Raw genomic sequence first — 13,745 nt, 5'->3', positions numbered from 1 at the left:
TGTGCAAGAAAATGTTACTGTGACTTGGCTTAGCCGTCCTTGTGGAACCAACGCAGTGTCTCAGCACATCATAACCAGAGTATTTTTCAGTACGTTTGTGCAATGTGCGCTTGCAAGTTCTTGCAGGATTTTCTTCAGAGTGCTTCTAATTCCCCTAAGTGTAGCAGCTTGAGAAAGAACTTGAATAAACTAGCAGAAGTGTTGAAAGACACAAACCAAAGGATTTCTTCATATCAGTTTTGAGTTCTCATACTGACATGGGCACATTGCATCTCCTGGGGAGATTCACTGCAGAAAATACACCCGTCAGTCCTGCCAAAATAACCAGGAGCACCAATTCTTTGCTTAAAATTCAAGGGTTTCCAGCTAAAATGGTTTGAATTTAGCATGAGTTAAAAATTAAATTGCGTTGCTGGAAGTGAAGAAGCATGGTGGCTCAGGAGCTTGTTCCATTTTAAAAGTTGTAGTTAATTTTTTTTCTATAAGCTTTCCAAACAGGCAGTGCTATGACAGTGTCGGTTTCTTTTGGTGATGTCAAATTACAGTTCAAGATATAATTATGGAAAAATAAATGTTATGTGTAAAGGAGCTGTTGTATTGCTCACAATTAGCAGCAGTGCTCTGTATTTGTTAGTAAAGTGCCTACCCTGATGTTTTTGAAGCAAACAGGAATGTCAGCCCCAGCATGTTCTGTGTGCCGCTAAACCTCTTCCCTCTGCCTCTGGGCCTGTTAAGAAGTGTTACCCAGGAGTGATTGTGGTATGGGGATTGTGATATGCTGCATGCATACCAAGCGTTGAGAAAGAAATCCTGATTTCAACACAAAATATGCATTCAAAACACAATCCAGTGTACGAATCCCCCACCCACCCACTGCATGTCTGGTGGTTTTATACCTGCAGACCTTTGGCCACAATTAACTATTCATTTGGAGGAAATGATTGTTGATCCCGACTCCAAGTTAATATTTGGTATGAGCTCTCTGAGCCTGAACTGAATGTAGTGGAAAAATGGCATCCATTTTCCTGTTCAACTCCAGGTAGTAAGAAGTATGAAATAAAAAGGCAACGTTCTTTCTTTTGACAGATAAGCTTGGGAAAAGCTTGAGCTATGAAACTGCTCACCATGAAATTTCAATACTTCCAATAATTTCCATGTGAGCAGCACAGCATTCATTATAAGCCCAAAGCATTACAGTTATAATGGGCTTTAGCTGCAGCTCAGCAGCAGCCTGCGAACGCGTACCTTAGGTTTTAGATGTGAAGACAAGTGACTTTAAATGATAGTTCTATGCTCGTTAACAGGCAGTATGTATTTCTCTCCCTGTTTACAATTCGCATTTTTCTACATATGAGTATTTTGACAGATTCGAATACCTCAAAAACATTAATAAGCAATGCTATGCTCTACGCTTTCCTCTTTCGGTGGTATTTTTTCCGGACTAGCTGTGCACCGAAGTTACATCAGAGCCGAGGCCCTACCCAAACCCTCCAGCATTTTACGTTCCCGCGGGCCGGGGCCGGGCTCCGCTGAGGCCCTGAGGCGCTTCCAGGCGGCGGGAGGCGGCCGGGTCGGCCGCCGCTTTCCCCTGGAGCACGGCCGCCCCCGGTGGCCGCCGGACCGCCCGCCTCAGGCCGGGTTCGCCTCAGGAGGCGCCGCCCAGCGCCGCTGCCTGCCCGGGGGGAGGCTCCCACCCGTTCTCCCGGGGCCAGGAGCGGGGAGACCGCCGGGTTGCCTTCGTCCCCCGCTGACACGACCAGCCGCGACCGGCGGGCCCTGCTGAGGGGACAACCCGAACGGCGACCGGGCGGGGGGGGGGGGGGGATATCGCCATAGCAACCAGTGGCGGGAAGCCCGTGCGCCTGCGCGGGGAGGGCGCGGTCCTCGCCGCGCGCGCATGCGCGGGCCCTGCCGGCGGGACGCTGACTGGGGCCCCGCGCATGCGCGCCGCGGCCCGTTGCGGGGCGAGGGAGACGGTTGGCGCCTCGCGCATGCGCTCCGGCTGGGCATCGGGGCTCCCCGCCGCGGCGGCGGGGCGCGAGGAGCGGCGGCAGCCCGTGCCGCGGCGGAGAGGTCAGCGGCGGGCCGGGCCGGGCCGGGGCGGAGGGCCGAGCGGGGCGGGGCGGCCCTCTCACAGCGGCGGCCCTGCGAGCCGCCCCGCTGTGGCGGAGGCGGGCGGCGTGACGTCATGACGCCGGCGCCACCCGCGCGGCGCCACCTGCTGGCGGGGAGGCGGTGGTGTCGGACCCTGGGGCTGGCGTCACCGCCTAGGGTGCGACGTCATCCGCGTGAGGATGCGACGTCAGTGGTAGGACGTCATTCCCCCTGAGGAGCGGGAGCAGGGTCCCTCGTGTGGGACGGGGTGCGGCTCAGGGGTTGGCGGGCCTGCCTGGCCCTGCCAGGGCGCGGAGCCTGAGGGGAGCTCAGGCGTTCGCCCTCAGGGGCCCGTCGCAGTTACAGACGGGAGCAGAAACCTTGGGGCACCTCCAAGCGTGGCCTCGAAGCCCTGACGTGTTTGTTAGGGGACCTCAGGTTGGGTTCGGGTGGGCAGCTGATTGCTGCGCTGCAGCTGTTCGGTAGGGTAGAACTCCATCCTTGATGTTAAAATGGCATCAAAAGCAAAAATTCGGTGATACAGCAAAGGCGAAGTTGTTCCACGGAAGGCCTGATTATGAGGCTGTCTGAGTTTAAGCAGCCTTGACAGCTAGGAAGATTCATTAAAAAACTTTGTTCAATGCGTCCAGCCTCAAAGCAGACTCCTTTCAAGCAATGTCATCAGGGAAAGCAATTCTGAGGAGTTTGTCAGCTGCTGCATGAAGCAAAGTGGAATTTTATTTTTCTCTTGCAGACTGAGGGGCACAAGGAGCAGCGTATTGGCCTGCCTTGAGGGGAAGCAGTGGGTGTCGGCCGTTTTACTGACAGTGCTTTGTCCCTGATCCTGCAGATACACAGGTGCTTCTTTTAACCCTGGTCTTTTAAAATAAAGTTGAAATTATGCATTTGCTGGGCAAAAACATACTATTTGTACTAAATAGCTTGACTCTAGTAAAGCCCAAAGACGGTAACATTGGCTGATGCTCAGTCTGTTGGTTCCTGTATAAACTCTCGAAAATCACAGGATGGGTACAGTCCATGTTTTGACTACAAAAAAAGACCCTTGTGTGGTTGGCTTTCGTATCTACTTAAAATCGTATTCTTCTCCCTCCTGGTCCCTCCTCTCGCCTTTGATTTTGCTGTTTGGATTAAAACAGTTTTCTGGATAGCCAGAAGTCATTGTATTGCTTTACACTGTACAGATGTGTCAGAGGCAGCCTGGAAACAGAAACAGAAAGAATTTTTATCATAAGCTTTACATTTGGAAGAAAATGGACCTCAGGTTCTTTTGAGCATTTGCTTTTCCCACTGGGTCAATTTTCATTACACGTTTTTTCCAAAGAAACTGTCAAATGGTAGAAAATAGCAATTTAAACAGGATGTTTGACACATTATTGTATGCTAGTGAAACTCAAACTGTGCTTCAGAGTCCTCAGTTGTATGCAAGGCCTTTGTCCAGAGTTTCTAGAAAGAATTTTCCTGGAAGCTAAACACAGAGGAATTGACGTCCTTGTCTGAGAGCTGACCTCTTGCTGTTATTGTAGCAGTCTGTGGAAGACACATATTTATGCATCCCTGAGATCATTGGTATGATACCAGAGTTTCCCAGAGCATTCTCATCAAGTCTGTAGGTAATGATATATTTGGATATTGAGAAGGTGAAGGAACTAAGTTAATGAAAGGAGAAGATATTTTAATAGGAAGAAATGTAAAAATGTATTTTCTGAACAGTAAGCCGAGCTTGTTTATGATAGACACTGGAGTGCAGACAACAGATATGGTAGCATGGAAACATCATAAAGCAACATATCCACAAAGCAGTATGTTGTGTATTTTACTGTAGCTCTTATATGTGATTTTAGCTGAGAAGAGAGCAAGCTATTCATTGTTATAAATTAACAAAATGTTAGTGTAAAAGATACATTATTAGATCACCTGTAGCAAACAGTGATGAGTTTGGTCACCTTTTCAAAGCAAGCATCATTCTATTTTAGAGAATGTGGGGAAATCAAGATACTGTGTTAAATTTCATTTTATATTTGGCTTTTGTGATGATAAGCTTCAACATAATCAGAAGATAGACTTTTGGGGAAAAAATGGTATCAGTAGAACTTACATTGGTTTAAGTGAATGTGCCCCTTAGGATAACATCGTCTTCTTGGAAAGAAATGGCTTGAATGTTTAACATTGCAGTGTTCTTACTTCTCTTTATATTCACTTCTTCATTAATTATTCAGTTGACTTTCCTGCCGTCCATAACCCTGATTGCTCCACTCTTGATCTACAAAATGATAGAATTGTTTGACATGGTCAAAATTCTCTGTGTCGGAGTGGAGTCAGACACCCGGGGTAAGGTCACATTGTGGTCAGTTTGGAGGAATGGTGGGCTAGGTAAGGCTTTGTACTGGGTACTGAAAAGGCAGTTTGAAACAGCACCTTTCCTAAGCTGTATGCCTCTCGTGCCGTATGTCCTATGGGCAATGCAGCCTCTTGTGAGTGAATCGTGCTGTAGGTTCCCTGTAGCAATTTCACCACAGTTTTCACTAGTACCAACTACAAAGGAAATAAAACCTTTTTACTGTTACAGCATATGTGTCGATACGGCCGCAGACTCATCTAGGGGCCTCCCAATGTTCTGATTATCTGTCCGGACTCCTAACTCCTTTGTACTTGTTGCTTTCCAGGATAGATTTACCTATCCTGTACATATGGCCTTGTCCCAAAACAGGAACTTTGTATTGAGATTTGTGCTAATTTACCAAGTGGTCTGCATTGGTCTGCCTCTCTGTCATCAACACTATCTAACAGTTCCTTTCTCTGCATCATCAGACAGCTTCATCAATGGTGGTTTATGTCTCTCCTGACTCACCTCCTTAGTCTAAATAATAGAAAAATAAGATAGGCAGAGAGTTAATCTCTGTGGGATGGTACTAGGAACATATGTGCTCAGTGACTGCTGTTTGCAGTTGCATTTTGAAACCTATCTAGCTACATTTTAATAATTTTAAATGTATTGTATTGATTTTGCATGATTCTAATTAATCATTTTGTCCCTTGATACTTCTTTAATGGTTTACAAAAGACTTACGCCTCTGTTAACACGCAGAGGTCTCATTAAAAAGGTATTAGCTTAATGTAGGAGATCTTGGTTTTCATAAAACTGTGTTTATTGATATTAATTTCATTATCCATCTTCATTCATCAATTCCCATACAAGCCATTTCTTTAACGGCCTGGCGCTGATCTCAGTCTGAAAGATGGGTGTTTACTTCCCTAATTGTCCTTTTTGAAAAATCACAGTGACTTCTACTTGCAAATGATCTGATTCTGTTGACAGAAATATCTTCAATAGCTGCTGTCCAGTACGCTTTGGATTACTGTTAGAATAGGCTACTTTCATCAACATCGTGGGATGGATATTATAGGAATATTTCGTATTCTCAGTATTAACAGTTCTTCAGTTTGTTTTATAATAATCTAGTGGCCTTGGTAGGTTCTTCTTTTTGGTTTGATGTACACTTTTTGAAAGTCCTTAAGTCTTCTGACCAGAAAACTAATCTTATGTAATTTTACCTCCTTCTCGTTTTAATACAATTCATTGTTTATATTCACTGCTATCCAATTCCCTTACCATGATGTTATTTTACATATTTGTTTTTATTATTACTCTGATTACTTTTCTTTCTCTGAAAACCAAGTTAGGTTTTAATAAGTATTGTTCTCTTTATTGTTTTTTGGGACCTCTGCTGAAATGGTTTTATTCAGTCCTTAATTCTCAATTGTATTTTTCTGTTTAATAATTTTTTGTTGCTTTCAGTCAAATTAAATAAGCATTTTTGAAACACCAGCTGCATGTATTGCTGATTTGTATGCTACTGTGTTTGCATACAAGCCATGAGCATTTGCACCTGAGCAACCGTTAGTTTTTATTTTTGTATTCACTTCCCCTTTATCCTTCCAGAGGAGGTAAAAAGTAAAAGTGTTCTATTTCAGTGAAGTGCTTTTTAAAGTAAGGTTAGTTTCTACAGCATTTGAAAGGTAGAGGGATGTTTTGTCACGTAAGTAGTGATTTAAAATTCACATCTGGAATGTGATAGATTTTTTTACTGGCTATGAAGTGTTTTGCCATACGTACAAGGTACTGGCAGGGGGAGGTGTAGTCTTGAAAAGAAATGTGAGTGTGGTACTCTGGTGGGATATCAGTAATAGAAGTGGATGATGTCACATAGACATTGATACTGGTCATTGCTAAGATTGCTCATTACAATCTGATTATGATTTTCCTAGCTATCGTTTCCTTGCTTATATAGGCTTGAGTTAATTTGTAATTTCCTATTTTCCACATCTGGTTTTGTTATCCTTTTCTGGCACAGGAAAGCTGGCAGAGACCAGGACAAGAGGGTTGGTACCTGACTTTGAATTCCTGTTCTGCACTTACATTTGTTCTCTCCTCACAGAACAAGTGCTGCTGTCCTCAGTGTTAATTTATTTGCACTTCTACAAACACAGAGACTGTGCACTGTACACATCTAGTGTTGTGTCCTTGTAGAGTAGTGTTGGTGATAAAGGTATAGGTTAATGCAGGAACCTGGTGAGAAAAGGTGCTAGCGAAGAGAGTCTCTAAAAGTATGAAGGATAATATGCTCTTTCAGAAGTTACACTGTTGACATGTAGGTTCATCTCCATCAGGAACCCGTAGGAAGATTTTTTTGTTACAGGATTTGGTCTGGAAGAATCCCTATGGACCACCTTCTGGTGTGGTTTCCAGAACAAACACTACAGAAATTCTTTCCCTGTGCAGTATTTGGACTGGCTTGATTGAAAGTTTTGCTACCAACCTTCAGATGTTCAGGCCACAGCTTTCACGGAAAGAGAAGTGGAGGGGGCGATAAAACTTTCAGTGCCAACGCAACAGGGTGCATCCCATCATCCTGTCTGCTGTCAACACTCTGTAATTAGCAGCCTAGGTTCATACAGGCCATGGCAATTAACTCATTTCTGAGGACGGAGGCAATATCAGTCACTTTGATCCCATTCTTTGACTTTCCTTTAAGTTCTGGCCAGCCTTACAGGACTGTCAGGACCACTCCTATGTTGATCTTGCTGGTGGAGGAAGTGGGAGAAGGTGCTCCTGCCGAGAAAGGTGCCACCCTTCCTGCAGCAACCCACTCTGCCTGGCACGCAAACACAGCCTCACTCCATGTGGAGACGGGTGCTGCAGACTCAGCATCGTGTCTTCCTACACCCAGTTAGGAATGCAGTCGCCTCTTAGGCTGTTTCACTGGTGGAGATGGGGGGAGAGGATCTGTCTGCAGAATGGGGTAATTTGTACTTTCACCACAAGGAAATGGTACGTATGAAAAAAAATTCAGGTTACTTTTTGCCTCACTTTCTAGTGTTAAATAATCCCACTTCCCCTAGTATTTCTTGTGAAACCCAGGAAATTGCTCCCAAGGTAGCATGGCACCTTCCTTTTTTGAAGGTATAGAGCCAGGCTTTCTTCAAAGATGAGTAACTGAGGAGGATATCTACTGAAGCAGCACTGCAGGGGTTGAGAGGGGAGAAGGTATCTGCTGGGTACAAGTTGTTGAGGCCTACCTAGCACTCATGTACGCTTTCTAGCCATAATGATGACATGTTCTTGGAGACTGAAATGGCAGGACAATTGTTCCTGGAACAAATATACAGTTTAAAGCGGCAGGTGAGCAGGCCCAGATATTGTATATTTGAGAGCTCAGAAGAGATAGTGTCAAGTGGTTGGACTGCTGGTAGAAATACACTTTCAGTTGTGTCCTGGTTTCAGCTGCTCTGAAAGGTGGGAGGGTAGCAGATGTTTTACCTGTTGGGTTTTGGCTGTTTTGGGTTTTTTTAAGAAGGATTCTATGATTGAACTAAGTAATTACAAGGCAGTAAGTCTTTTATATGTACCTATTAAACTGGTTGAAATGATCGTCAAGTTATTTGTAGACGTCTGTCATATTTTTAACCTGATAGCATCCCATCAACATGGTAGCCTAGTTTCTCCAGTAGACTGTCTCTCAGTAGTCTAATGGAGTGGTTTGAATTTGTCAACAAATCAAGAAATAAAGAATGGATTAATGTAGTTTACTCAGAAATCCTTTGAAAAAGGGAAAGAGATAAAGAATTGTCGTGAATGGTAAATGATCCAAGAGGGGAAACTGGCTGAAAAGTAGCAAAGAGCATCCAAGGGTTCATTCTGAATCCTCCTCGGCATGTGCCTGGTGGTCCTGCTGGGCAGTGATGCAGCTTTTTTAGCTCAGTCGAGGTCAGAGGTAGTTCCAGCAGGCTCTGAGCTGCAGGTAACACAGTAGATCATGAACTTCAGTGTGGAGGAGTGTAAAGTAGAGCATGGAGGTGGAAAAAGAGATAAATCATATGGAACACCTTAATGATACCAGGTACTGAAAGAGCCCTGGGCATCTCTGTTCAGGTAAAACCTTTGCTCAACAAGCAGATGCTTTCAAAACAAAGCAAAGAAGATGTTAGGATCTGTGAGGCCTGGGTGGGGAAGCAATGTGAACAATATAAAACTTCTTCATCCACAGTATCAGCAGTCTGCTGTCTGCGGTACTGGTCAACGTGTCTCGGAAAAAGCAGTGGACAGTGCAGGAGATTCAGGGAATACTGATGGAGATGGTTAGGGGCCAGGAAAGATTCTCCTAGGAAAAGAGAAAAGACTGGGACACTTATTTTAGAGCACAGACACTGGAGGATGTGATACATGTAATTTAATAAAATATTGAGTGGTCTAAAGAGAGTGGATTTGGAGCTTCTGTCCTCCTTGTCTCAACAGAAGACAGTCAGTGAAGTACAAAGGAAGCAAACAGAACTGATGAAAAGGAATACTTTCTCCTGTTTTTTTTTTTAGTTAAAGCAGGGAACTCAATTCAATAGATGCCGGTGAACCTAAAAATGGCAGGATCAAAAAGGTGAGGTTGTTATATGGCTGGAGGGTTATGATAGTAACATTGATGGATTTCTGTAAGAATTAACTCTTGTGGTTCTGGTTTAAAGAAAGTTACCAGGAAACAAAATTAGTCCCAAATGGAAAAGGCAAGGACGGACTATTTGTAGGATCATAGGATAACTCAGGCTGGAAGTGACCTCAGGAGGTCTCTAGTCCAACATCCTACTCAAAGCAGAGTCAGCTATGGGGTCAGACCAGGTTTCTCGGGGCTTTATCCAGTCTGCCTGACCTGTTCTGCCTTCTGAAGGGTTCTGGGCTTTTTCGGCAGCGGCATGTGGTGCTGCTCGCTGCTGGGGACACACTACTGAGCTGAGCAGATCCTGAGCAATGCATCTAACTCACCTACATATTTCAGGTATGCAGGTCAGTGGAAGTGGCAGAACTTAGCACCATCAGGGCATGTGCTATTGCTGTCTCCTTCCCCCTGCAACTTGGAACTCGAGCAAAAAGAGCAGTCAGTACAAAATACACTAAATCTAATCTTTTCCTTCCATTTTCCAGGTTCCATCTTTCATTCTTACTGGTCCTGCTTTGTACCATTTTGCTCATCTACATTTACTTGAAGGGCACAGCTGGGCTATAGATTTGGCAGCTAAGTGGATAGCTAAGTGCTGCTGTTTATTTTATTTGACCAGCTTTGTGATTTGTTGAGTCCTAAAATCTTCCAAAATGAATTTAATACTATACTGAAAGAAATCATTTTCAAAGCCATTACTTTTTGAGCTCTACAAACTGGTGCCAAAGCTGGCTGTTAGGTACATGAATAGGAGCAGCATCAGAAATACTGAGATGTTGAACAGAGCAGGAGCCTGTAAATACAAGTCTGGAAAGAGAGGAGTAAGACAGATAAATTCTTAGGTTTGCATCATTTGTATGTCTGACTTCATCTACCTGGGGCACTGAACATTGATTGCAAACGCAAAAGTGCTGATCTGTTTCAAAGTTTAATATCAGGAACTCACCATAAGTAATACAACAGTACAAATGTGTCTGTGAGAGGTATTTAAAGCCATGGAGGATGTGAGATTCTGTTTTTCTCCACATGCTGTCTTCTACTTAGAAGAAAATTGTCAATTTACAGTGATAACTACACCAAGATTCTGTCCAGGAAAATTAAATTTATGAACTGGCTACATAAAACTTCAGTTTCTCTCTAACAGGAAATGACTCCAAGATTCACAGCAAAATCCTCTGCTGGTTTGGGAGCCTGAGTTTAAAATAAATAAATCCATTAACATCTGTAATTGCTTATAGGAAAGGCTGACCCATGAAAGTGTGTAACCAGCATTCCTTAGCCTCACATGTCTGCAGCCAAGCCATTTGAGAAAACAATCTCGCATGTGTTTTTCCTGCTTTTTGAGTCTTTCTGTGCCCAGAGCTTTACTGGAGAAACTGAACCACAGCTGCTGCCATTCCAAGTGAAACACTCTGGTTTAGGCTTGAAAGACATAGGTTTTGGGAGCAATATAAAACCTCTGGTAAAATAGCCAGAACCATAGTGAACTTAGGACTAGGAAGAAGAGGACAATCAAAATGTCTAAGAATAGAGATCTAGTTTTAATGTTGCCTGGGGGTTGATGGCATTTCCATCTGGACGTTGTACCCAATGCTGTTCCAAGTAATCCCTAGCTAGTACTGCTGTTCTTACTGTAGCTGAAAAGATTAAGAAACTAATTTTAAAATACCATTTGTTTAGTCTGTTTACCTTGTGTATTTGACAGCAGTTTGTGAAACATGGTCAGTGCCATGGTTTATTGAGTACTCAGAGGAGGAGTTCAGTATTCGTTAGCAGGAGAGCTAATCCTGAAGGTGAGCAGCCATGGAGGTAAGAGGAGAGAAAGGATGAACATATTTGATAGAATTGTTCTCTGACTTGTCCCAGAAACCCTTCTGAAATGCCAGAAACTGCCTTTATTCACTTCTCAAAATAGGTTGAGCTCTCCCCTTTAAAGCTGTGGTGTTGCAAAGCAAAATTTTACACTGTAGAATAGCTGCTTGATCTGAGGGACTTTCCCCCCACACCCTGCGCCACATTCACTGGTCTTGTGTTATATAAATCTAAGTATGAATGCATATTAAAAAAGGACAGTCTCAAATCCTGAGATCCAGGACAAAAGCCTACCCAGTATCAGATACCTGTTTTGAAAGCTTTCCTCTTCTTTCCTCATGTGGCTTGTGCATGTCTGTAGTACAATTATAGCGATAGTGTTTTGGGTCAATACTGGCTTTTTCTAATCTTACTATTTTATAAAAATTCTCTCCTCCTTCAAAGTTCTACACCAGCCCTGTCCCACACTGCATTTGCATATACCATCCTCCATAACCACCTTTTTTTATTTCTTTATTTAAGGGCTTTAGTAAGTGTCTTTGTGAAGTCCTATAGCATGTCATGAAGATCCTACGTGTACTCTGCACAAACTGAGGTGATTAACGTAAGGTCTAGAGGCCTCTGAAGAGCCAACTTGTGAGAGCAGGTGGGGTTCTTGGAGAGAGAATGTGCTCTACTAAATGGCTGTGAATTAAGTGTGGAAGAATGAACTGTCAGAGCAGCACAGAAGTGCCCACACTGTTGACCTCATTGAAGTCTGGAGAATGGAGATCTCTGAGGTAGTGGAAGGGAATTGGTGAAAATTGCAGGTCACGGATGATGCAAACCTGAACTGATTCTGGTATCTCCCCCCGCCCTCCAGTCCTCACAGTGTCATTAGGCCACAGCGTAACTGGAACCTGCAGGCCAATGGATGAACAGGACAATGATTTCAAAGAGTTGTGGGCGAATCTTTTAGGTAGAGGGAAGAAAAAAGCTGGGGATGCTGAAGCAGCGAAGGGGGCTCAGAACAGGTCAAAGAGCACTGCAGCAAGAAGCAAATTAAGAAGAGGAAAAGCTGCCGCTAAGAGCCAAAACCATCATCACTTACCAGCAGTGAAGGAAACAAATTTACCTCAAGATTTGGGTCCAAAGGAACAAACATTGGTGCACAAAGAAGATGCTGATGCTGTGGCCTGTAGTAGTGGTGAGACTACACAAGGGGATGGAAAGAGAAACCCTTTCCCTGCCAGCCAGCTGAGTACAGTGGCCAGTGAGTGTAGCCAGAGGACTCTGACAGGTGAGTGAACATAGGCTAGGACTGAAAAGACTCTGTAGTTCAGTGGTGGTCTTCAGAAGCCCACCTGGCGGGGACATATAGCAGCGCTGATTGAAGCAGGCTTGCATCTTTTGTTTCCGTCTACACTTAGCTACTTAGGCTTATCTAGGGGTTTAACCTAGGAGTGTGTTCTGTGCTACAGGCAGGCAGAAGATGTCCTTCAGTAAGGTGAAGCCTTGGTACAAAGTGATGAGTTGGGGAGTCATTATTCACTGTTTTTTGCAGTATTACAACTGAGAAAAACACCCTCAAATCATCTAGAAGCAAGTTTAGAATATATTGAGGTGCTTTTTCACCCAGTGCATCATTGTGTGGTGAAATGTATTGCCACTGGATGTTGTCAAGGCCAAAAATGAACGAGTTAAAAAAGGTGTTGGATTAATTCATAAAGGATTAGTCCTTCAGTGGTTATTAAACGTGATGGCCAGAATGCAGTCACCAGTGCACCAAGTCCTTAAACTGATAAATAAGGTCAGCCAGGAAAAGGATTATTTTGTACCTGTCCTGTCCTGAACACCCTTTCTTAAGTATGTGTTGCTGACTGAGCCCAGAGACAAGATACTGGGCTGGTGAGATCTTTGGTCCCATCTTGCATACTGCGCATATCCACAGCATACCTCAAGCAGAGCAGTGGTATCCTGAGGTGTTAGTTTGGCATTGCCTCTGCCTCCTGCTTGTTACCACCTCTCTTTGGGAACTCCGGATTCCTTCAGCTCAGAGCCTGAAAGTTTGAGCCACAGATAGGGTTTGGAGATCAGAGCAAAGAACAGGAGGAACCACAGGACATTGTGTGGTGGGAACACTGGGGCTGTAGGGCTGCTTGTTCTCACTAGTGACCTTCAGGCAAGGCCTTCCTTAATATTCCTTCCTCTAAAAGGGATTTAGAGATACGTAAACTCCACTGTAGCACAGAAGCCTGATACTGGTACTGTGGTTATCAAGTATAAAGTCATGTAACAGCTAAACAAATTGTTCACTTCTTCCTCCAAGAATGCCTGTTGCAAAACTGAGCCTGGCTTAGGCTACTATTGGGGAGGGTTTCCCAGCAGCTATCTGGGCAGCTCAGCTATGTGTTTAAAACTGACTGGTAAAGCTCTGATGTTTTCTCCCCCTCTAGTAAATACTCTGAGTGGCTGTTCCCAGACTACATTATCCTTCCATCCTGCTACACAGCCAGGGACCTGCTCTTCACTCACCTCAAAGATACTGCCGCTCGCAGGGTCGAAGATGAGGGTAGCAGAGCTGGTAGTGGAGAGAATGCAGCAGTTCAAGAGAGTGGCACCTGAGCAGCTGAAACACAGCACAGATGATGGTTTGCCAAAGTCTGTAGCCAGTGTGGATTTCCCTGGCGAAAGCCAGCAGCAGAACCCACCAGAGAATGGTACGTTTCTTTTGTTAGCTCTTGTACGTGCAGAAAGAGTGCTGTGGGCTGGTGAGAATGGTTGCATGAGAAGCAGTCCAGATTCCTGGGCTTTGTTCCCAGCTAGCCTAGTGGCTTAGTGTGCAGCACTGAATAA

At 44.3% G+C, this 13,745-nt stretch overlaps 1 protein-coding gene across 4 annotated transcripts in view; it reads left to right on the top strand.

Annotated features, from left to right (window-relative positions):
- Positions 1 to 1,939: 1,939 nt before the first annotated feature.
- Positions 1,940 to 13,745, top strand: part of SLX4 (SLX4 structure-specific endonuclease subunit) — a 33,764-nt gene continuing 21,958 nt past the window's right edge. For 3 of the 4 annotated variants that reach the window (XM_030002447.2, XM_030002449.1, XM_041120056.1), the window contains exons 1-4: positions 1,940 to 2,073; positions 2,849 to 2,952; positions 11,433 to 12,189; positions 13,346 to 13,609. In XM_030002447.2, coding sequence (XP_029858307.1) covers positions 11,820 to 12,189; positions 13,346 to 13,609 — 634 coding nt within the window. In that variant the 5' untranslated portion in view covers positions 1,940 to 2,073; positions 2,849 to 2,952; positions 11,433 to 11,819. Of the gene's footprint in view, positions 2,074 to 2,235; positions 2,309 to 2,848; positions 2,953 to 11,432; positions 12,190 to 13,345; positions 13,610 to 13,745 lie in introns of those variants that run through there. The other variant, XM_030002448.2, reaches the window with a different exon arrangement.

The sequence above is a fragment of the Aquila chrysaetos genome, chromosome 25, assembly GCF_900496995.4.
Source record: "Aquila chrysaetos chrysaetos chromosome 25, bAquChr1.4, whole genome shotgun sequence".
Taxonomy (NCBI): domain Eukaryota; kingdom Metazoa; phylum Chordata; class Aves; order Accipitriformes; family Accipitridae; genus Aquila; species Aquila chrysaetos.
Note: the sequence above shows the minus strand (reverse complement) of the source record. Positions and strands in the feature narration are given on the sequence as shown.